This window comes from Bombina bombina, chromosome 3 (assembly GCF_027579735.1).
Source record: "Bombina bombina isolate aBomBom1 chromosome 3, aBomBom1.pri, whole genome shotgun sequence".
Taxonomy (NCBI): domain Eukaryota; kingdom Metazoa; phylum Chordata; class Amphibia; order Anura; family Bombinatoridae; genus Bombina; species Bombina bombina.
This window is the reverse complement of record NC_069501.1, coordinates 737,321,657-737,347,423: the sequence shown is the minus strand read 5'-3', so window position 1 is coordinate 737,347,423 and position 25,767 is coordinate 737,321,657. Positions and strand designations below refer to the sequence as shown.

General features: G+C 32.5%; 1 protein-coding gene across 1 annotated transcript in view; it reads right to left on the bottom strand.

Moving 5' to 3' along the window:
* The window catches only part of IMPG2 (interphotoreceptor matrix proteoglycan 2), a 116,632-nt gene that overhangs the window by 33,346 nt on the left and 57,519 nt on the right, over positions 1 to 25,767 (bottom strand). Inside the window, exons 12-15 of the mRNA XM_053705435.1 lie at positions 17,143 to 17,228; positions 13,080 to 15,056; positions 4,296 to 4,515; positions 1,815 to 2,025 (exon numbers count right to left, since the gene is read on the bottom strand). Of these exons, the coding sequence (XP_053561410.1) occupies positions 1,815 to 2,025; positions 4,296 to 4,515; positions 13,080 to 15,056; positions 17,143 to 17,228 (2,494 nt within the window). The remainder of the gene's footprint in view (positions 1 to 1,814; positions 2,026 to 4,295; positions 4,516 to 13,079; positions 15,057 to 17,142; positions 17,229 to 25,767) is intronic.

Below are 25,767 nucleotides of genomic sequence, written 5' to 3'. Positions count from 1 at the left end.
GAAATGGTAAATATAAGAGTATATCGTCGATCTGAAAAGGGAGGTAAGAGATGAATCTCTACGACCGATAACAGAGAACCTTATGAAATAGACCCCGTAGAAGGAAATCACTGCATTCAATAGGCAATACTCTCTTCACATCCCTCTGACATTCACTGCACGCTGAGAGGAAAACCGGGCTCCAACTTGCTGCGGAGCGCATATCAACGTAGAATCTAGCACAAACTTACTTCACCACCTCCCTTGGAGGCAAAGTTTGTAAAACTGATTTGTGGGTGTGGTGAGGGGTGTATTTATAGGCATTTTAAGGTTTGGGAAACTTTGCCCCTCCTGGTAGGAATGTATATCCCATACGTCACTAGCTCATGGACTCTTGTTAATTACATGAAAGAAATAAAGAGCGAGAGAAAAAGTGAGAAAGAGAAAAGGGAATAATTGAAAAGGAAAAAAAGAAATAAAGTGAGAGACAGAAAACAAGGAAGGAATGAAGGAAATTATGAAGTGAAAAGAGCAAATGATGGGGGCATTTAATTAATGTTCCTTAAAGAGACAGTCTAGTCCAAAATAAACTTTCATGATTCAGATAGAGAATGTAATTTTAAACATTTTTCAAATGTACTTTTATCACCAATTTTGCTTTGTTCTCTTGGTATTCTTATTTGAAAGCAGAACCTAGGAGGATCATATGCTAATTTCTAAGCCCTTGAAGGCCGCCTTTTCTCTCAAGGCATTTTGACAGTTTTTCAACAATAGAGGGTGTTAGTTCATGTGTGTCATATAGATAACACTGTGCTCACCCACATGGATTTCAGGCAAGCCAGTTCTTATTGGCTAAAATGGATGTCTGTCAAAATAACTGAAATAAGGGGGCAGTTTGCAAAGGCTTAGACACAAGGTAATCACAGAGGTAAAAAGTGTTTTTATATAACTGTGTTGGTTGTGCAAAACTAGAGAATAGGTATTAAAGGTATTATCTATCTTTTTAAACAATAACAATTCTGGTGTAGACTGTCCCTGTAATGGTGTCTTCTACTCACAGCAAATACTTTTGGTAATGTGTACCTATTCCAGTATGGCACAATATTATTTATCCAACAGTATTGAACATGAACATGACATCACAAGAGTATGAAAGAAAACAATTCCTGGTTATACTTGGGATGCAAAAGCATGATAGCAGATATTATTGTTCCCAGTCCTGTCCTGCAACGTTTGCACAGGATTTTGTAAGAGTGTACCCTAACTACAAAAAAAAACAAAACCTTAACATGTTTCTAGTTATGGAAAATACTGAGAATTAAGCATTTTCACTCCATTAACTTAAAACTTCAGATGCCATTGCTGATTCCACCTGGTAAAGTTAGAGGTTCAGGTTGATGCAATTGGAGAGCCTGGGAAGACCTTGTGGTGAAGTTGTCTTCATACAGACACATGTACGCTTATCAGAATGGTCTCTTCTTCTTTTTATTGCAAATACTTCATATGTTAAATAATAAACTAAGATCTTATCATTCAATATTGTATGTTTTTTTTTTACAAATGTGTTTTTCCATTAGATGAAGGTAACCACTAAACAATAGCATATGCTGTTTTCAAGGATTATGGTATAGAATAATATATTTGTCTATATTATTGCTTTCACCATGTTATATGCTGTTGTGTCATGTATTTTTCAGTTTATGAGTGAATATTAGTGTAAAATTGTACATGTAATTAATAATAAAAATGTGTTTATTAGTTGAGTGCTTTATTGTATTTGTGTAATGACTTTACCTTATTTTATGGAAAGTATAAAGACAATACAAAACTGGTACCTGCAAATGGCTCCTTGCCCAGGAATTATATCACATTTGCCATCATTTAGGCAGAAATCTATTTCCAAATCACATAGGCTCTGACAGGGCAAGCCATCAACACTAATATATCCGGGGTTGCAAACACATTCTCCTTCACCACTCCACCGATTTATGATACACTCGGAATACTCATTGCAGGCTTGAAATTTGCATGTGTCAGCAACATCTCCTGAAAGCAGAGTTAGAACATTCAGTGTTTTGACATACAAAGGTAATAACAAACAATTTTAAAATTGAATCACAGAATCTGGTGTTGAAGGGGCATTTTGTTAAAAGTACGATGGTGCCTTGAGGTCACTGCATACCTTTCCAATCAAATTTTTAATATTTCTCATGTTCAAAAAAGCCTAATCAGGACCTTTTGTAATTTGAAAATAAGCAACATTGACAGGTGCCTATCTCAGAGCCAATGTAGCCATTGATTGGTGTACGTTTTCTGTGCACACACTTTTTTACTTGAAAAATCTTAAAAATGTAATCAAGGGCTGAAATCCTCCTAAATAACATATTCAATTTGACACATACAACCATTGTATATAATTATCATCCATTTTTGGAGCATTTAAATAATACACACACATATATATATATATTTTAATTTGTATTTTTGTTAATATAAGGTACAACACTGTAACAAGAGTATGTTAGAGAGGATGACTGTGTTTATCTTTTGTACTTATATTGAGCTCAGCCTAATAGCACTGCAGAATCCTTTGGCGCTCTACAAATAACTGATAATAATAATAATACCATAACAGTACATAAATGTTGTTAGAAAATATATACAATTAGTGTTACAATAAATATTCATGTATTTAAATAGGAAAGCATCACCAAATAAAATGAATTGCATAGTAAGCCTCCACTCAGTAGTCATTGTTTTATGTACATATAATACCAAGCAGGACCTCTTTTTCTTTCAAAAGAACTATTTATTTGCAACATGGAGCCAACAATGTTCTGGAAAGAATTTAAGTAATCTGGTTAATGCTGACTCAGTCTTTGTAAAATTTTGAGTGCAGGTTCATAAACCTGCTCTGTGGACTGAAAGGGTTTGCAGGCTAATAAAGTAAACTGAATTTATGGACTTAAATCTTAAGATGAAATGTGCTTTTTGTTATGAAGGATTATACTCCTGGGAGTATCCATTTGAAAATGGAAAGAGTGTGCCCATTAAAGGATCCCATGTTGAGAAACAATGCTTAGATATATTTTACAATTTAAATAATATTAATTTAGTATTAATGGGCCTAATGTGTGCAAAAAATATTCCCCACAGTATTACACTCCCATCAGCTTGTACCATTGACGCATTAATAAGAATTTTTTAAATCAGGTAGTTTACCCTAAATTCTTACTGTCCTAAAATTATGGGGGCACAAATAACAATGACTAATTTCTATAACCAACCATTCATTGTTATCACGTAAATTAAATGATTTGCTCTAGTCACATTTCCCAAGCCCAGCTCATGAGAAGAGTCCTTGGTATCTGTGCATTCTGAAATGTTTCCTTTAAGGCCAAAAATGACTGGGGACAAGATCCCAAGTTGCTCTTTCCTCATCTATTTCACACTCCTTTTCCTCTATGATTTCCTTTCCCACTCCCTATTCTGTTCCTAATCTCTGACTCTTTCAATCAACGTTCTTCATTTGTTTTTTGTTTTTTTCTTAAATAAAACATATCACATATTTTCCAACTTACACACCCCATTTATTATGCTTATTATTTTTTTTCTTTTAGCTATGTCTCCCCAATTAATATATCTATGTTATGACTATATTTTTTAATGCATTTAAATAGCTATTAGTTTAGATAAAAAAAGAGTTTTTATTTACAAAAGAAGATCATTTCATTTTTGTTTTGAAGCACTTAAATATAAACTTATAAAATGTGATTCACATAGCTGAACTGACAAAGGAGTTTAAAGGGACACTCTACACCAGAATTTTTATTGTTTTAAAAGATAGATAATCCCTTTATTACACATTTCCCAGTTTTGCATAACCAACACAGTTATAATAATATACTTTTAACCTCTGTGATTATCTTGTATCTAAGCCTCTGCAAACTGCCCCTTTTTTCAGTTCTTTTGACAGACTTGCAGTCTAGCCAATCGGTGCCTGCTCCCAGATAACTTCTCGTGCACGAGCACAGTGTTATCTATATGAAATACGTGAACTAACACCCTCTAGTGGTGGAAAACTGTTAAAATGCAATCTGAAAGAGGTGGGTTCAAGGTCTAAGAAATTAGCATATGAACCTCCTAGGTTAAGCTTTCAACTAAGGATACCAAGAGAACAAAGCAAAATTGGTGATAAAAGTAAATTGGAAAATTGTTTAAAATTACATGCTCTATCTGAATCATGAAAGTTTATTTTGGCCTAGACTGTCCCTTTAAGAAACTAGATGTGAACATTCCACTTAAAACAACATTACCTGATTCAACATCCAATGAGTATTTGTCTATAGCCAGATTCATGGTTTGGTAAGCAGTATTACAAAAGTCTTCAAGAATAATGTACACAGCGTTAGTTACATTTCGTGGAACAGGTTTTGCAAACTTCATTCTGCTATTTATAATGATGCTGCCATTTCGGAAATTTAAAATTTCAAGGTTCTGGAAGCCAGTTAAATTAGATTGAAGATATGGGACCAACTGAAAAGAAATAGATATACATTATTAACTTTTTTTTTGTATGATCATTAGTTTAACTATACTGTATATTTATCTCATTTTAATATAAACGTAAAACAAGAATCATTATTGTTATAGAGTACAATTACAAAAATAAATCAGTATATAATATAAGAGAAATGTAAGAAGTGACTTTGAGATTAATAGAATTAGAAGCACAAGATTAATTCCTAGGTTTTGGAAACAACAACAGCCACCTACCTTTCTTCAATGGATTTCTGAAATGAACCATGTAATTTATTTAGAAAAAATCCACTAATGTTATATTGGAAAGCCCAACTACATCCTCAATATAATTTGGATATGGGACCGAAGACCACAAATACAATCAGCAGCTTATAAGTTACTTAGACCTTTTTACCATAGCTGTATAACATATAAGCAGCATAAAAACACAATATTACATAGGTAAATATAACTGTTTGTATTATATAGGTAAATATAACTGTTTGTGTTACATAGGTAAATATAACTGTTTGTATTACATAGGTAAATATAACTGTTTTTATTATATAGGTAAATATAACTGTTTGTATTACATAGGTAAATATAACTGTTTGTATTACATAGGTAAATATAACTGTTTGTATTATATAGGTAAATATAACTGTTTGTATTACATAGGTAAATATAACTGTTTTTATTATATAGGTAAATATAACTGTTTGTATTGCATAGGTAAATATAAATGTTTTTATTACATAGGTAAATATAAATGTTTTTATTATATAGGTAAATATAACTGTTTGTATTACATAGGTAAATATAAATGTTTTTATTATATAGGTAAATATAACTGTTTGTATTACATAGGCAGATATAAATGTTTGTATTACATAGGTAAATATAAATGTTTGTATTACATAGGTATATAAATGTTTGTATTACATAGGTAAATATAACTGTTTGTATTATATAGGTAAATATAACTGTTTGTATTACATAAGTAAATATAACTGTTTGTATTACATAGGTAAATATAACTGTTTGTATTACATAGGTAAATATAACTGTTTGTATTACATAGGAAAATATAAATGGCTGTATTACATAGGTAAATATAACTGTTTGTATTACATAGGTAAATATAACTGTTTGTATTACATAGGTAAATATAAATGTTTGTATTACATAGGTAAATATAAATGTTTTTATTATATAGGTAAATATAACTGTTTGTATTACATAGGCAGATATAAATGTTTGTATTACATAGGTAAATATAAATGTTTGTATTACATAGGTATATAAATGTTTGTATTACATAGGTAAATATAACTGTTTGTATTACATAGGTAAATATAACTGTTTGTATTACATAGGTAAATATAACTGTTTGTATTACATAGGTAAATATAACTGTTTGTATTACATAGGTAAATATAAATGGCTGTATTACATAGGTAAATATAACTGTTTGTATTACATAGGTAAAAATAACTGTTTGTATTACATAGGTAAATATAAATGTTTGTATTACATAGGTAAATATAACTGTTTGTATTGCATAGGTAAATATAACTGTTTGTATTACATAGGTAAATATAACTGTTTGTATTACATAGGTAAATATAACTGTTTGTATTACATAGGTAGATATAAATGTTTGTATTACATAGGTAAATATAACTGTTTGTATTACATAGGTAAATATAACTGTTTGTATTACATAGGTAAATATAACTGTTTGTATTACATAGGTAAATATAACTGTTTGTATTACATAGGTAAATATAACTGTTTGTATTATATAGGTAAATATAACTGTTTGTATTACATAGGTAAATATAACTGTTTGTATTACATAGGTAAATATAACTGTTTGTATTACATAGGTAAATATAACTGTTTGTATTACATAGGTAAATATAAATGTTTTTATTATATAGGTAAATATAATTGTTTGTATTATATAGGTAAATATAACTGTTTGTATTACATAGGTAGATATAAATGTTTGTATTACATAGGTAAATATAAATGTTTGTATTACATAGGTAAATATAAATGTTTGTATTACATAGGTAAATATAACTGTTTGTATTACATAGGTAAATATATATGTTTTTATTATATAGGTAAATATAATTGTTTGTATTATATAGGTAAATATAACTGTTTCTATTACATAGGTAAATATAAATGTTTGTATTACATAGTTAAATATAACTGTTTGTATTACATAGTTAAATATAACTGTTTGTATTACATAGGTAAATATAACTGTTTGTATTACATAGGTAAATATAACTGTTTGTATTACATAGGTAAATATAACTGTTTTTATTACATAGGTAAATATAACTGTTTGTATTACATAGGTAAATATAACTGTTTGTATTACATAGGTAGATATAAATGTTTGTATTACATAGGTAAATATAACTGTTTGTATTACATAGGTAAATATAACTGTTTGTATTACATAGGTAAATTTAACTGTTTGTATTACATAGGTAGATATAAATGTTTGTATTACATAGGTAAATATAACTGTTTGTATTACATAGGTAGATATAACTGTTTGTATTACATAGGTAGATATAAATGTTTGTATTACATAGGTAAATATAACTGTTTGTATTACATAGGTAAATATAACTGTTTGTATTACATAGGTAAATATAACTGTTTGTATTACATAGGTAAATATAAATGTTTGTATTACATAGGTAAATATAAATGTTTGTATTACATAGGTAAATATAACTGTTTGTATTACATAGGTAAATATAACTGTTTGTATTACATAGGTAAATATAACTGTTTGTATTACATAGGTAAATATAACTGTTTGTATTACATAGGTAGATATAAATGTTTGTATTACATAGGTAAATATAACTGTTTGTATTACATAGGTAGATATAACTGTTTGTATTACATAGGTAGATATAAATGTTTGTATTACATAGGTAAATATAACTGTTTGTATTACATAGGTAAATATAACTGTTTGTATTACATAGGTAAATATAAATGTTTGTATTACATAGGTAAATATAAATGTTTGTATTACATAGGTAAATATAACTGTTTGTATTACATAGGTAAATATAACTGTTTGTATTACATAGGTAGATATAAATGTTTGTATTACATAGGTAAATATAAATGTTTGTATTACATAGGTAAATATAACTGTTTGTATTACATAGGTAGATATAACTGTTTGTATTACATAGGTAAATATAACTGTTTGTATTACATAGGTAGATATAAATGTTTGTATTACATAGGTAAATATAACTGTTTGTATTACATAGGTAGATATAACTGTTTGTATTACATAGGTAGATATAAATGTTTGTATTACATAGGTAGATATAAATGTTTGTATTACATAGGTAAATATAACTGTTTGTATTACATAGGTAGATATAAATGTTTGTATTACATAGGTAAATATAACTTTTTGTATTACATAGGTAAATATAACTGTTTGTATTACATAGGTAGATATAAATGTTTGTATTACATAGGTAAATATAAATGTTTGTATTACATAGGTAAATATAACTGTTTGTATTACATAGGTAAATATAAATGGCTGTATTACATAGGTAAATATAACTGTTTGTATTACATAGGTAAATATAACTGTTTGTATTACATAGGTAAATATAAATGTTTGTATTACATAGGTAAATATAAATGTTTTTATTATATAGGTAAATATAACTGTTTGTATTACATAGGCAGATATAAATGTTTGTATTACATAGGTAAATATAAATGTTTGTATTACATAGGTATATAAATGTTTGTATTACATAGGTAAATATAACTGTTTGTATTACATAGGTAAATATAACTGTTTGTATTACATAGGTAAATATAACTGTTTGTATTACATAGGTAAATATAACTGTTTGTATTACATAGGTAAATATAACTGTTTGTATTACATAGGTAAATATAAATGTTTGTATTACATAGGTAAATATAACTGTTTGTATTGCATAGGTAAATATAACTGTTTGTATTACATAGGTAAATATAACTGTTTGTATTACATAGGTAAATATAACTGTTTGTATTACATAGGTAGATATAAATGTTTGTATTACATAGGTAAATATAACTGTTTGTATTACATAGGTAAATATAACTGTTTGTATTACATAGGTAAATATAACTGTTTGTATTACATAGGTAAATATAACTGTTTGTATTACATAGGTAAATATAACTGTTTGTATTACATAGGTAAATATAAATGTTTGTATTACATGGGTAAATATAACTGTTTGTATTGCATAGGTAAATATAACTGTTTGTATTACATAGGTAAATATAACTGTTTGTATTACATAGGTAAATATAACTGTTTGTATTACATAGGTAGATATAAATGTTTGTATTACATAGGTAAATATAACTGTTTGTATTACATAGGTAAATATAACTGTTTGTATTGCATAGGTAAATATAACTGTTTGTATTACATAGGTAAATATAACTGTTTGTATTACATAGGTAAATATAACTGTTTGTATTATATAGGTAAATATAACTGTTTGTATTACATAGGTAAATATAACTGTTTGTATTACATAGGTAAATATAACTGTTTGTATTACATAGGTAAATATAACTGTTTGTATTACATAGGTAAATATAAATGTTTTTATTATATAGGTAAATATAATTGTTTGTATTATATAGGTAAATATAACTGTTTGTATTACATAGGTAGATATAAATGTTTGTATTACATAGGTAAATATAAATGTTTGTATTACATAGGTAAATATAAATGTTTGTATTACATAGGTAAATATAACTGTTTGTATTACATAGGTAAATATAAATGTTTTTATTATATAGGTAAATATAATTGTTTGTATTATATAGGTAAATATAACTGTTTCTATTACATAGGTAAATATAAATGTTTGTATTACATAGTTAAATATAACTGTTTGTATTACATAGTTAAATATAACTGTTTGTATTACATAGGTAAATATAACTGTTTGTATTACATAGGTAAATATAACTGTTTGTATTACATAGGTAAATATAACTGTTTTTATTACATAGGTAAATATAACTATTTGTATTACATAGGTAAATATAACTGTTTGTATTACATAGGTAGATATAAATGTTTGTATTACATAGGTAAATATAACTGTTTGTATTACATAGGTAAATATAACTGTTTGTATTACATAGGTAAATTTAACTGTTTGTATTACATAGGTAGATATAAATGTTTGTATTACATAGGTAAATATAACTGTTTGTATTACATAGGTAGATATAACTGTTTGTATTACATAGGTAGATATAAATGTTTGTATTACATAGGTAAATATAACTGTTTGTATTACATAGGTAAATATAACTGTTTGTATTACATAGGTAAATATAACTGTTTGTATTACATAGGTAAATATAAATGTTTGTATTACATAGGTAAATATAAATGTTTGTATTACATAGGTAAATATAACTGTTTGTATTACATAGGTAAATATAACTGTTTGTATTACATAGGTAAATATAACTGTTTGTATTACATAGGTAAATATAACTGTTTGTATTACATAGGTAGATATAAATGTTTGTATTACATAGGTAAATATAACTGTTTGTATTACATAGGTAGATATAACTGTTTGTATTACATAGGTAGATATAAATGTTTGTATTACATAGGTAAATATAACTGTTTGTATTACATAGGTAAATATAACTGTTTGTATTACATAGGTAAATATAAATGTTTGTATTACATAGGTAAATATAAATGTTTGTATTACATAGGTAAATATAACTGTTTGTATTACATAGGTAAATATAACTGTTTGTATTACATAGGTAGATATAAATGTTTGTATTACATAGGTAAATATAAATGTTTGTATTACATAGGTAAATATAACTGTTTGTATTACATAGGTAGATATAACTGTTTGTATTACATAGGTAAATATAACTGTTTGTATTACATAGGTAGATATAAATGTTTGTATTACATAGGTAAATATAACTGTTTGTATTACATAGGTAGATATAACTGTTTGTATTACATAGGTAGATATAAATGTTTGTATTACATAGGTAAATATAAATGTTTGTATTACATAGGTAAATATAACTGTTTGTATTACATAGGTAGATATAAATGTTTGTATTACATAGGTAAATATAACTTTTTGTATTACATAGGTAAATATAACTGTTTGTATTACATAGGTAGATATAAATGTTTGTATTACATAGGTAAATATAAATGTTTGTATTACATAGGTAAATATAAATGTTTGTATTACATAGGTAAATATAACTGTTTGTATTACATAGGTAGATATAAATGTTTGTATTACATAGGTAAATATAACTGTTTGTATTACATAGGTAAATATAACTGTTTGTATTACATAGGTAGATATAAATGTTTGTATTACATAGGTAAATATAAATGTTTGTATTACATAGGTAAATATAACTGTTTGTATCGCATAGGTAAATATAACTGTTTGTATTACATAGGTAATTATAAATGGTTGTATTACATAGGTAAATATAAATGTTTGTATTACATAGGTAAATATAACTGTTTGAGTCAATGTAATTGTGATCATTTGTATGTATTACTGGAAATGTCCCTCTTCCCCTCCCCCTACCTCAACAACATCCTAGAAAATGTGGGTGAATATTTAGTACTTTGTATTAGATAGACGTTATACATATAATACTTGTATGTACTTTTGTGAACAACTTTTCTGTATTTTTGACCAACCCAATAAAAATGATATAAATTAAAAAAAGAATTAGCAGCACATTTTGTAGTTTTATCAAAAGTGAAGAATATTTAGTAACTGAGCTTTTTGCAATATACACAACAGGCAAGGTTAGATTTTCCTTTAGTTCACAGCAAAATTGCATCCTTCTCTCATCTGGGCACATTTTGGTTATTAAAAGGGACATGAAACTCAAAAATGCCATTTCATGACTCAGATAGAGCATACCATTTTAAATACATTTCCAGTTTACTTCAATTATCAGATTTGCTTCGTTCTCTTAGTATCCATTTTTGAAGGAGCAGCAATGCACTACTGAAAGCCAGCTGAACACATTGGGGTCAATTTATTAAGCAGCGGATGCTGTATCAACGCCCCTGATTGACAGCCCCTGCTAGCGGCCAATTGACCGCGAGTGAGCAGGGGGTGGCATTGCACAAGCAGTTCATCAGAAATGTCAGATCAACCTTTGGTAAATCTACCCCATTGGGTGAACAAGAGTGCTATATGAGCAGCTAGCTACCAGTATTGCAATTCTGCTCCTGAGCCTACCTAGGTATGCTTTTCAATATAGGATATCAAGAGAAAATTAGATAATAGAAGTAAATTGGAAAGTTGTTTAAAATGACATGCTATTTCTGAATCCTGAAAGTCATTTTCAGTTTACTGTCCCTTTAAGGGATGCAACTTTGCAATACACTTAATATAATTTTACATTATGACCTAGATTACAAGTGGAGCAGTATTTTTTTGTGCAATATTTCTAGCATAAATTACGCTTCAGTGAAATCCATACCACAAGTATATCATAAGCATCTGTGAGCTCATATTACAAGTTAAAAATGAAGTTTTCTAACTGGAACATTAGCTAAAATTACATTTCGATTTCCATAATGAAATTACCAAAAACCTATCAGTTACACCTTATTTGAATGCAAATCACTAATACAATGGCCATTCAGCATGAATATCCCCTTACAATACAAGTTCTTGCATCAATATAATTTTACAGTGTGAACATTAGCAATTTACATTTGTGAAATTAACCTTTTCACTTCCAAAAAAATAGCAAAACTTGTAAATGAATAGAATTAGTCATACATTTGAGTTGGGGCATTATGGGGATAAAGTACATGTGTGTGTGATGTGAAATTTATATGCTTTATACTGTAATATTGTTTATTATACATTTTTTTCTAAGATTGTTATTTGTTAAAACATGTTTTTAATTTTTTATTTGGTGTGTTTTTTTGGCCTAGAAACAAGATAAACACTTCTGGATATGTATATCTTGCATAAACAAAAGGCTTTTCCCAGTCATAATAGTGGTGTTTTAAACATTTCTCATACTGTAAAACCTGTTTTTTAAAAAGGCATGATTTCTACCATAGAAATTAATAAGCAGGTTCTTTCTCGCAAATCTGTAATATCTCAGTGTACCACCCTTGTTCCTGCAATCCTGGTTGGTACAGTGAGATACAATTATGCTCCATGTGAAATATATATTTGTTTTCTACACTTATCTGTCTGTTACAGCAAATCAAAAACATTATGGAGTAATGTGTAGGCTCTTCTTAGGCATATGGGGTAACAATACTGATTATGCATGTTAACGCTGACATCACTTGGCACAGGAGGGATAAAAAGAAGGATAGTGTCTAATTATTAACCTGCGAATACAAACTTCACCAGTTTAAAGATGCCCTGACTGTGTTCAAACTGTGTTCAACTGAGTGTAAAACTCTTTATTAATAAATAATTGATTCTTACCAATTCCAGAAACCGCTGCTCCAAAGCTTTATATTCAGGAGAGTTCTTATTAAATAAATCCTCTGAAAATATCATGTTTGTCACACGTAAGCTGAAAAATACAACTAGTGCCCTTGTTGATGCGGAAACATTACCCCCACTGTCATGAGTAGACAAAACAATGCCAGCCAAGTCTGTTGCCTCAATGTTATTTCCAAGCATACTTCTTTCCTCTGGACTCATATCAGGGTGATAATACACTGTACTCATGTGATCCAGCTCCAACGATATATCCTGAACTCCCACAATCACTTCATCTTCAGGTTTTAATGATATAATAGGAGAACTTATAATATTTGTTGGTTCCATTGATGCATCATTGGAAAATTGTTCATATTCAGTTACTGCATTTGAACTTTCATTATCAACATTATTGTCTATGCCTGTGTTTTTATTCACTGATCCCAAAGAACCATCACTATCACTCAGTGAATTAGTAGTTATATTCCTATTTATATCCATATTAGATGTAGCATTCAACATTTCATCAGCTATTTCTAGAGATGGAGCCATTGTAGATACAATATCAGATTCCTTTTTAGCACCAGTTGTTACTATTAATTCAGAGACTGTGTTGTCCAGCTCAGAGTCATTAACAGATGGTTTATCTTGTACTCTCACAGTTGCAGATGTTGTAAAAAGATAAGTTGGTAACTGTGGTTTGATTGGTTCTATTTCATTAGAGGCTAAACTGTCTGACTGATCTGTGCTGGTTTCCAAAACTATGTTTTTAGATGCTTCATTTGTTTGTAGAGAATTGCTTGTGACCACAAAGGATTCTTCACTTGATGTTTCTACAAACGAGTATTCTAAAGTGGGTCCAATCAAACTATCTGTCTCTGTAATTGAATACTCATATATGTATGATGGTTCTGACGTTTGCATGGATAGTTCAATGGCCAAGGATTCCTGAGTATATAATACAGGAGATGGTTCTGTGGTTAACTCTAAAAGCAAAGGCTGGTTTAATGATAAACCTGTAGTCACAATGTTTTTATATTGCTCAAGATTCTCAGAGATTTGGTTTTTCATTGTAGTAATATCTGCAGTGGTATAATCAGCAACAGGCTGTTTAGTAATGGGAACTGTACTAAGTTCCTCTTGTATTTTTATCATTTCTGTTTCATCCTTATAGCTTTGCTGTTCATTTAAAGCAGTAAGAGGTTCTTTTGTAGTTTTTAACCAAAGAGAAATATTTGTGTCGACTTCTTTTGCAAAAGGTACAAATCCAGAGCCTGATCCTTCAATAATTGGGATATTTTTTTCAATACTTGTGCTAGTTGGTAGCAAACTGTCTTCGAACAGTAATTCATCTTTTTCTATTTTGCTGTCAGATATAAAAGGAGTAACTAATTCATCTAAATCTTTGCTTTCTTTGTCAGTAAATTGTGTACTTTCGTCTTCTTTTAGCAGACTTCCAAAGTCACTTAGTGCAGGCTCTTCTGCAGCTATAGCTGATGTCACAATATCTGCTCTGAAATCATCAAATGATGAAGTTGTCACATTTGGTGTATAAAAGATAGGAATGAAAATATTTTCTGTAGGTGAAGTCAAGTCTTTTGATTCATGTTCTGTCTGTAGAGTAATTGTAGAGTGCTCATATGTAATAATATCCTTATCTCCTGATAGATCCTGAATGTCCAAGTCCATATAAGAACCAGTCAAAGTAGTTGATGTGGATTCCAAAGAACTTAATATGGTGGAGAGTGGGTAAACCGCTAAAATATTTGATTGTGTTGTAAAACTAGCATCATGTTCAGAGATAAAATTGGTTTCTGTAACAATAGGAATTTCTGCTTCCAAGGCAATTTCACTTAAAGGAATACTGATTGGTGGTTCACTTCTTAAATCCAGCTCTTCACTGGATTCTTCTTTTGGCAACATATAGCTTATAGTTGAATGAACAGTTGGAAGCCATTCAGCTTGTAGTGCATTAACCTAATACAATACAAATGAATCATCAGACATTATGAAAAGTTAATAATTCAAAGCAACAAGTGTATCTACAATAATAAAGCTGCACTTAGTAAAAGTTAGGTGGGTTACTTAAGAATCTAAGACACTACGCAGCATATAGTAATATGCCATTTGAACAAAATAGCTGAAGAACATAACTTTTAATGTGAACACCTAAAGGAAGTTCCATAAAGTGACAGCCGAGAGGCTTGACTATAGACAACTGCCTGTTTCCCACCGCAGGCCATCACTGCTTTAAAGGGATACTAAATTCAATTTTTTTCTTTTATGATTTAGATAGAGCATGAGATTTTAAGCAACTTTCTAATTTACTCCTATTATCATTTTTTCTTCATTCTCTTGCTATCTCTATTTGAAAAAGAAGGCATCTAAGGAGCCAGAAAATTTTTGGTTCAGACCTGGACAGCAATTGTTTATTGGTGGCTGACATTTAGCCACCAATCAGCAAGAACAACCCAGGTTGTGAACCTAAAATGGGCCAGCTTCAAAACTTACATTCTTGCTATTCAAATAAAGATATCAAGAGCATGAATAAAAATTGATAATATGATTAAATTATAAAGTTGCTTAAAATTGCATGCTCTATCTGAATCATGAATCATGAATCTGAATAGAATGGAACTCTGAGAACTCTGATTATTCAAAAGGTTGTAAAAATAGAAAGTGAGACTGTAAAATGAATTTTAGACAAAGGGACATAACACTTTTTGTTTGTGTATGTATAGTACATAGCAATTAAATGACTATATGGTAAAGGATCTGCATACAAAATAAATCTTTTAAAATTTAAAGTTGGTCATTTTGTTTGTAGGAGTAAGCTACTATAGAATGTAGTAGGTTTAGATTTGTTAAGTCTGGAATATGCTCTTCTTAATCTCGTGGGATTGGGAAAACCCATCATTTTCATCATTTTCATCATTTTCAAAATAAATAATAAGGGGCCCATTTATCAAGCTCCGGATGGAACTTGAGGGCCCGTGTTTCTGGCGAGCCTGCAGTTATGAAGCAGCGGTCTAAAGGCTGCTGCTCCATAACCTGTCCGCCTGCTCTGAGCAGGCGGACAGACATCTCTGCAATTCAACCCGATCGAGTATGATCGGGTTGATTGACCCCCCCGCTAGAGGCCGATTGCCCGCAAATCTGCAGGGGACGGCATTGCACCAGCAGTTCACAAGAGCTGCTGGTGCAATGCTGAATACGCAGAGCTTATTGCTCTCCGCATTCAGCGAGGTCTGTCGGACCTGATCCGCACTGTTGGATCAGGTCCGACGGACCTTTTTTTTAAATAGGGGCCTAAATGTGTACTGCAAAGTTTTTTAATACTTTACCATAAATAAACTTTTATATTAAATCCTAAAAGTATTTAATGTCCCTTTAAATAAATGGTAAACTGCTGTACTATGAAAAATGACAAACTTGATTGTTCAAAGGACAGTGTACTATAAAATTGTATTTCCAATGACTTGTTATTCCAGCTGTAGAGTATAACATGCATGGAAAGTTATTTTTCTAGGTTTATTTTTGTATATAAAATAGTTGTTTCTCTTAATTGAAACCACAACTCAATTAAATGGACTGAGCTTCCCGGTAGAGCAGCACTTATTAGCTCATTACACAAAATCCTCCTTATCATATTTTAATATACACAGTTAAAGAGTAGTTAAAGAGTGGTTAAATAGTTAAAGAGAACAATGGAACATTTTAATTTAGTACCTCTCTATCCAACCCCCACTTGAGTGATTTATTTATAAAACTTCTTGTTTACATAGATTTTCAATAACCATTACTTAAGTATTGAAATGTTGAGTACAGGTGGAAATACGGCAGACAACAGCAGCTATTTCAAATCACACTATCAAGATAAAGGAGCTATCAGTAAACAATTTAATACATTCCAGCAGGTAAAATTAATAATTGGGAGCACATTAAAGGAAAGAGAGAGAAAATTACAGTACACTGTTCCTTTAATCTAAGTACTATCACTTATTTTTATTTTACTAAGTAATATGTTACAGTTACTGTTTTTTAAAATTCTAAATGTCCTTACCACATCTGCTGTTGAGAGTCGTGGAAATGTTGGAGTTTCTGTAACTGTAGTGATTTCTTCATAGAATGTGGATGGAACATCTTTAACTGATAAAAAAAACATGTTTAAAGAGACAGTCTACACCAGAATTTGTATTGTTTAAAAATATAGATAATCCCTTTATTACCCATTCCCCAGTTTTGCATAACTAACATGTTTATATTAATGTACTTTTTACCTCTGTGATTATCTTGTATCTAAGCCTCTGCAGACTGCCTACTTATCTCAGTGCTTTTGATAGACATGCAAAACCAGTGCAGACTCCTAAATAACTCCACGGGAGTAAGCACAATGTTATCTATATGACACACATGAACTAGTACTGTCTAACTGTGAAAAACTTTCAAAATGCTCTGAGCTAGGAGGGGGTTTTCGACGGTTTAGAAATCAGTTTGAGGCTACCTAGGTTTAGCTTTTCAAAAATACCACCAAGGGAACAAAGCAAATTTAATGATAAAAGTTAATTGGAAAGGGGGGAACTTCCGGGTAGCGGCCATGCTTGGTCGCACTATTCCACACTGCTCCATCGTCTCACCTATTTTTTAATTATAATATCTATCAAATGATCCATCTATGTACTTTACAAACAGATCTACAGCCCACTAAAGAATCTCCACTAGATGGGCCGAATACTTTTGAGATAGCTGTTACTACGAGCACCTGGAGCCATTTCTGAGGTTGAGGCCTTCACTAGATCCCCCGGCGAGGCACTATTTGGCCTTGTCGTTATGCAGCAATTATTGCTGAATACACCTACCTTCTACCAGAAACTTGATAAACATGGCATACCTACTGGAGGAAATCAAGATACTACTTGAGAATTACCAGCTCCAATTTACAGAAACTTTGCGTACTGCTTTGAACCCATCCAGTCCTGTTTTTCCAGGAATAGCTCCGGACAAAATACCCCAGGATAATCAAGGTGATCTAGCTCCATTTAGATGGATGCATAGTGATAGCTTGCTGAAGAACAAAACTCTGCCCTATGCAGCAGAACTCAGCGATACAGAGGATACTACGGCTCAAGATCACAAGCAGGCAGCCAGAGATTACAAGCATTACAAGTTGATCCCCACACAATGGCCCGCTAAGGTTATAGCATATATTCCCGATGTGGTGACCTCTCCTTCATACTCAAGTCGCCATGCTACTGGAGTTTCACTTGGACTTTCACATGCCGCATATCACCCTCTGGGTCAGCACAGCCTGTGGAGCTTAACGACATGGACTTTTATGGAACCACAGATACCCCTGTTTAAGGTATACCTGAGACATAGTCTCACAGAGGCACGGATACCCTTGTTATGGGTATACCTGGGATACAGCGATTGCAATCGCACTGGCGTTGGCTGAAAGCAGCATAAAGAACTTTACACATAGCTCCCTGAAATTTCCAAGCATATTGGTTATTCCAGAGACGCTATCTCTGTTATGTTCTCATGTTATCTATTGTTGACTCTACCTTTTCTTAATATTTATAATGAAGCCCTGTTGGGCTAATGTTTATAGCTAAGGGTGTTTCCCTAAACAAGTTATTCCAATAGTAAGGGCTTGACCAAATTGATATATCTAATTATAAACGTAATGAAAGCGAAAGAAGACTAGTTCACTTTTTATTTTCTGTGGTGTCTTAACAACATCTTGCATGGGCGGGGATGGCCTCGCTGTCTGCGGCCGGGATGGTGGAGTTAACCGCTCTTGCATCACTATAGCCTACCACACCATAAAGCAAAACGTATTGTTGAAATACTAGAATACCAACTAGTGAAATGAGAACTTGTGGTCTATAGCTGGTCAGGATCCCAACAGAGGAATTCAGGTTTACATAGTATTTGTATCTACTGTTAAGTCTATAGCTTTTATTTAGTATTAGGCGCTCACATCTATTAAATTGCACCACAAATTTAGTGCCATAAAATATATAAGTATACTATTAACTGATTTTAGCTCATCTAAGAAGTGATACCAAAATACTTTAATCTCTGCACCTCGCGACCTATGCATGTCTCGCTTCAAACATGCTATTACTGCAGGTCAATTTCCTATGATTGCCATAAATACACCCTTAATTCATATTTTCTTAATCCCACTGCCACTGGCATTGTCCGTGTGCTTAACTTTATATCTTATACCCAGCCCCTGCCCGATGGTCTTCAATCCTTATTAAATCACCTTTTGGTCATCACACTCATTATAGTCAGGGTACCCCACATGGTTTGCTCACTTATTACTCTATCTGTTCACTTCAAAGACCTCGTTTAAAGACCAATATATTGATATACCCAGTAGGTATGAGAAGCCTTAGTTTCACTATTAGTGGAGGTATATGTTTAAGCTTTAAAAGACCAGTTATGCATGTTACTATAGCTCTTAATAAAAACGTAAAAAGAGGTTTGTCATTAAGATCCAAAAGTGGTCTTCTTAGTTGGTAATACCTCCTAACCTTTGAATATTCATAGATGAGGTCCAAAAGTGGCCTCCTGTGTCATTTTGGAGGTATATTGATCATTGGGCAATTAATTCATGTATGCTCTTTTTTAGATCTTTTTTCTTTTCAGGAATATATATTGTACACTTAAAATTTTGTATCATAACTGTATCCCAATATTACTATGTATTGTTGCCTCGAGATCTATGTATGCCTTACCACAAACCTCAAATAAAAAAAAAATAAAAAAAGTAAATTGGAAAGTTGTTTACAATTACATGCCCTATCTGAATCATGAAAGTTTAATTTTGACTAGACTGTCTTTAATATAAGGTTCTAAAAATTTGTATTAAAAAAAAAACTAGACCCACTAATGTAGTGAATTATTCACCATTGAGAGAAATGTCTCCATTTTATACATTATTTCACAGAACAATTTCTCCACACTCAATATGTATTACTGAAGTTATAAATATCACAGGATCCACTACTTGATAGTTCTTGTTACCATTATCTTTCCACTTTAGGAGACATCTAGATTAGGCAGAAAAACTGCAAAAATCCAACTGAATAGAAAACATTCTAAATTGTATTAATGTATTAGCCTCCACATTGCTATGGGTAAATGATGGAATATTTCAGGGCAAAAAAGCAGATGAAATTGAGTTCAACAACCACTTAAGGGCATCTTCAAAGTCAAGCCAAACAGTTCTGTGTGTGTAACAACTATAGGCCTAGATTTGGAGTTCGGCGGTAAAAGGACTGTTAACGCTCCGCGGGCTTTTTTCTGGCCGCACCATAAATTTAACTCTGGTATCGAGAGTTAAAACAAATGCTGCGTTAGGCTCCAAAAAAGGAGCGTAGAGCATTTTTACCGCAAATGCAACTCTCGATACCAGAGTTGCTTACGGACGCGGCCGGCATCAAAAACGTGCTCGTGCACGATTCTCCCATAGGAAACAATGGGGCTGTTTGAGCTGAAAAAAAACCTAACACCTGCAAAAAAGCAGCGTTCAGCTCCTAACGCAGCCCCATTGTTTCCTATGGGGAAACACTTCCTACGTCTGCACCTAACACTCTAACATGTACCCCGAGTCTAAACACCCCTAACCTTACACTTATTAACCCCTATTCTGCCGCCCCCGCTATCGCTGACCCCTGCATTACACTTTTAACCCCTAATCTGCCGCTCCGTAAACCGCCGCAACCTACGTTATCCCTATGTACCCCTAATCTGCTGCCCTAACATCGCCGACCCCTATGTTATATTTATTAACCCCTAATCTGCCCCCCACAACGTCGCCGACACCTACCTACACTTATTAACCCCTAATCTGCCGAGCGGACCTGAGCGCTACTATAATAAAGTTATTAACCCCTAATCCGCCTCACTAACCCTATCATAAATAGTATTAACCCCTAATCTGCCCTCCCTAACATCGCAGACACCTAACTTCAATTATTAACCCCTAATCTGACGACCGGAGCTCACCGCTATTCTAATAAATGTATTAACCCCTAAAGCTAAGTCTAACCCTAACACTAACACCCCCCTAACTTAAATATAATTTACATCTAACGAAATAAATTAACTCTTATTAAATAAATTATTCCTATTTAAAGCTAAATACTTACCTGTAAAATAAACCCTAATATAGCTACAATATAAATTATAATTATATTGTAGCTATTTTAGGATTAATATTTATTTTACAGGCAACTTTGTAATTATTTTAACCAGGTACAATAGCTATTAAATAGTTAAGAACTATTTAATAGTTACCTAGTTAAAATAATAACAAATTTACCTGTAAAATAAATCCTAACCTAAGATAAATTAAACCTAACACTACCCTATCAATAAAATAATTAAATAAACTACCTACAATTACCTACAATTAACCTAACACTACACTATCAATAAATTAATTAAACACAATTGCTACAAATAAATACAATTAAATAAACTATCTAAAGTACAAAAAATAAAAAAGAACTAAGTTACAGAAAATAAAAAAATATTTACAAACATAAGAAAAATATTACAACAATTTTAAACTAATTACACCTACTCTAAGCCCCCTAATAAAATAACAAAGCCCCCCAAAATAAAAAATTTCCTACCCTATTCTAAATTAAAAAAGTTACAAGCTCTTTTACCTTACCAGCCCTAAACAGGGCCCTTTGCGGGGCATGCCCCAAGAAGTTCAGCTCTTTTGCCTGTAAAAAAAAACATACAATACCCCCCCCCAACATTACAACCCACCACCCACATACCCCTAATCTAACCCAAACCCCCCTTAAATAAACCTAACACTAAGCCCCTGAAGATCTTCCTACCTTGTCTTCACCATCCAGGTATCACCGATCCGTCCTGGCTCCAACATCTTCATCCAACCCAAGGGGGGGTTGGCGATCCATAATCCGGTGCTGAAGAGGTCCAGAAGAGGCTCCAAAGTCTTCCTCCTATCCGGCAAGAAGAGGACATCCGGACCGGCAAACATCTTCTCCAAGCGGCATCTTCGATCTTCTTCCATCCGGTGCGGAGCGGGTCCATCTTGAAGCAGGCGACGCGGATCCATCCTCTTCTTCCGATGTCTCCCGACTAATGACGGTTCCTTTAAGGGACGTCATCCAAGATGGCGTCCCTCGAATTCCGATTGGCTGATAGGATTCTATCAGCCAATCGGAATTAAGGTAGGAATTTTCTGATTGGCTGATGGAATCAGCCAATCAGAATCAAGTTCAATCCGATTGGCTGATCCAATCAGCCAATCAGATTGAGCTCGCATTCTATTGGCTGTTCCGATCAGCCAATAGAATGCGAGCTCAATCTGATTGGCTGATTGGATCAGCCAATCGGATTGAACTAGATTCTGATTGGCTGATTCCATCAGCCAATCAGAAAATTCCTACCTTAATTCCGATTGGCTGATAGAATCCTATCAGCCAATCGGAATTCGAGGGACGCCATCTTGGATGACGTCCCTTAAAGGAACCGTCATTAGTCGGGAGACATCGGAAGAAGAGGATGGATCCGCGTCGCCTGCTTCAAGATGGACCCGCTCCGCACCGGATGGAAGAAGATCGAAGATGCCGCTTGGAGAAGATGTTTGCCGGTCCGGATGTCCTCTTCTTGCCGGATAGGAGGAAGACTTTGGAGCCTCTTCTGGACCTCTTCAGCACCGGATTATGGATCGCCAACCCCCGCTTGGGTTGGATGAAGATGTTGGAGCCAGGACGGATCGGTGTGATACCTGGATGGTGAAGACAAGGTAGGAAGATCTTCAGGGGCTTAGTGTTAGGTTTATTTAAGGGGGGTTTGGGTTAGATTAGGGGTATGTGGGTGGTGGGTTGTAATGTTGGGGGGGGGGTATTGTATGTTTTTTTTTACAGGCAAAAGAGCTGAACTTCTTGGGGCATGCCCCGCAAAGGGCCCTGTTCAGGGCTGGTAAGGTAAAAGAGCTTGTAACTTTTTTAATTTAGAATAGGGTAGGGAATTTTTTATTTTGGGGGGCTTTGTTATTTTATTAGGGGGCTTAGAGTAGGTGTAATTAGTTTAAAATTGTTGTAATATTTTTCTTATGTTTGTAAATATTTTTTTATTTTCTGTAACTTAGTTCTTTTTTATTTTTTGTACTTTAGATAGTTTATTTAATTGTATTTATTTGTAGCAATTGTGTTTAATTAATTTATTGATAGTGTAGTGTTAGGTTAATTGTAGGTAATTGTAGGTAGTTTATTTAATTATTTTATTGATAGGGTAGTGTTAGGTTTAATTATATCTTAGGTTATGATTTATTTTACAGGTAAATTTGTAATTATTTTAACTAGGTAACTATTAAATAGTTCTTAACTATTTAATAGCTATTGTACCTGGTTAAAATAAATACAAAGTTGCCTGTAAAATAAATATTAATCCTAAAATAGCTATAATATAATTATAATTTATATTGTAGCTATATTAGGGTTTATTTTACAGGTAAGTATTTAGCTTTAAATAGGAATAATTTATTTAATAAGAGTTAATTTATTTCGTTAGATGTAAATTATATTTAAGTTAGGGGGGTGTTAGTGTTAGGGTTAGACTTAGCTTTAGGGGTTAATACATTTATTAGAATAGCGGTGAGCTCCGATCGGAAGATTAGGGGTTAATAATTGAAGGTAGGTGTCGGCGATGTTAGGGAGGGCAGATTAGGGGTTAATACTATTTATGATAGGGTTAATGAGGCGGATTAGGGGCTAATAACTTTATTATAGTAGCGCTCAGGTCCGCTCGGCAGATTAGGAGTTAATAAGTGTAGGTAGGTGTCGGCGACGTTGTGGGGGGCAGATTAGGGGTTAATAAATATAATATAGGGGTCGGCGGTGTTAGGGGCAGCAGATTAGGGGTACATAGGGATAACGTAGGTGGCGGCGATTTGCGGTCGGAAGATTAGGGGTTAATTATTTTAAGTAGCTGGCGGCGATGTTGTGGGGGGCAGTTTAGGGGTTAATAAATGTAATATAGGGGTCAGCGGGGTTAGGGGCAGCAGATTAGGGGTACATAAGTATAACGTAGGTGGCGGTCGGCAGATTAGGGGTTAAAATTTTTAATCGAGTGGCGGCGATGTGGGGGGAGCTCGGTTTAGGGGTACATAGGTAGTTTATGGGTGTTAGTGTACTTTAGAGTACAGTAGTTAAGAGCTTTATAAACCGGCGTTAGCCAGAAAGCTCTTAACTCCTGCTATTTTCAGGCGGCTGGAGTTTTGTCGTTAGAGCTCTAACGCTCACTTCAGAAACGACTCTAAATACCGGCGTTAGAAAGATCCCATTGAAAAGATAGGATACGCAATTGACGTAAGGGGATCTGCGGTATGGAAAAGTCGCGGCTGAAAAGTGAGCGTTAGACCCTTTAATCACTGACTCCAAATACCAGCGGGCGGCCAAAACCAGCGTTAGGAGCCTCTAACGCTGGTTTTGACGGCTACCGCCGAACTCCAAATCTAGGCCATAGAAAATAATATTTTGCAGATATTTGAACAATGTTGATGGTTTACTGATTTACATAAGCATTAAAGGGACAGTACATCCAAAATTACATTTTCACAATTCAGTTAGAGCATGTCCGTTTAAACATCTTGCCAATTTATTTCCGTTATCTAATTTGCTTTGGTCTCTTGAAATCCTTTGCCGAAAAGAATACCTACTGCTAGGTAAGCCTAGGAGCAGCAATGCACTACTGGGAGTTAGCTGTTGATTGGTATCTGCACATATATGCCTTTGCTATTGACTCACCTCATGTGTTAATCTAGCTCCTAGTAGGGCATTGTTGCTCAATTAACAAAGGATAACACTAGAATGAAGCAAATGGAAGTAAATTGGAAAGCTATTTAAAATTGCATGATCTATCTGAATCATGACAGAAACATTTAGGTTTCATGTTCCTTTAAAGTAATAGCTCTTTTAATGAACATTATTGTCATTAATAAAACTATTCTTTGCTTTCACCCATATTGGGTCTGCTTCCTGTTCGCAAGCAGAGCTGAAGCAGTTGTTTTAATCATCCAGTCAGAACTCTAGGTATGTAAAATACATTTCTAGTTTCAAGATAAACAGCTTTCATGCAAACTATTAGAAATTAAAAATATGTATTTATTATATTTAAAGGGGCAAGATACCCAAATGTTAAAGAACTTTAAAGTGATGCCGCATAGTTGTAAAAAGCTGACTAGAAAATATTACCTGAACATCTTTATGTGAAAAAGGAAGATATTGTTCCTTTAAAATTTCCTAAGTATTCACACTCCACTGTAAAGAGAATTTAAGCAGCCAGTCAGGATCATGTTATTAGGGTCATGTTATTTTCCTATTCAGTTAAAGGAAGTTTAATGTGAAATTTCATGAGATTTCAGTGAAATCTCATGAGATCAAAGCAAGGCATGACCGCAGCACTGCTGATGCTGATTGGCTTTTTTTTTTTTTTTCCAATTTGCAGCTGGACAGCAACTGAAGTATAACTATTAACAGAGCACTTACTCTGGTGAGCTGAAGAAATTTTGAGGTAAAATAAATATATCTTCACATTTTACATAGAGATGTTCAGGTGATACTTTCATGTCAGCATTTTACAGTTATGCTGCATCACTTTCAAGTGATTTATTATGTGAGTCTTATGT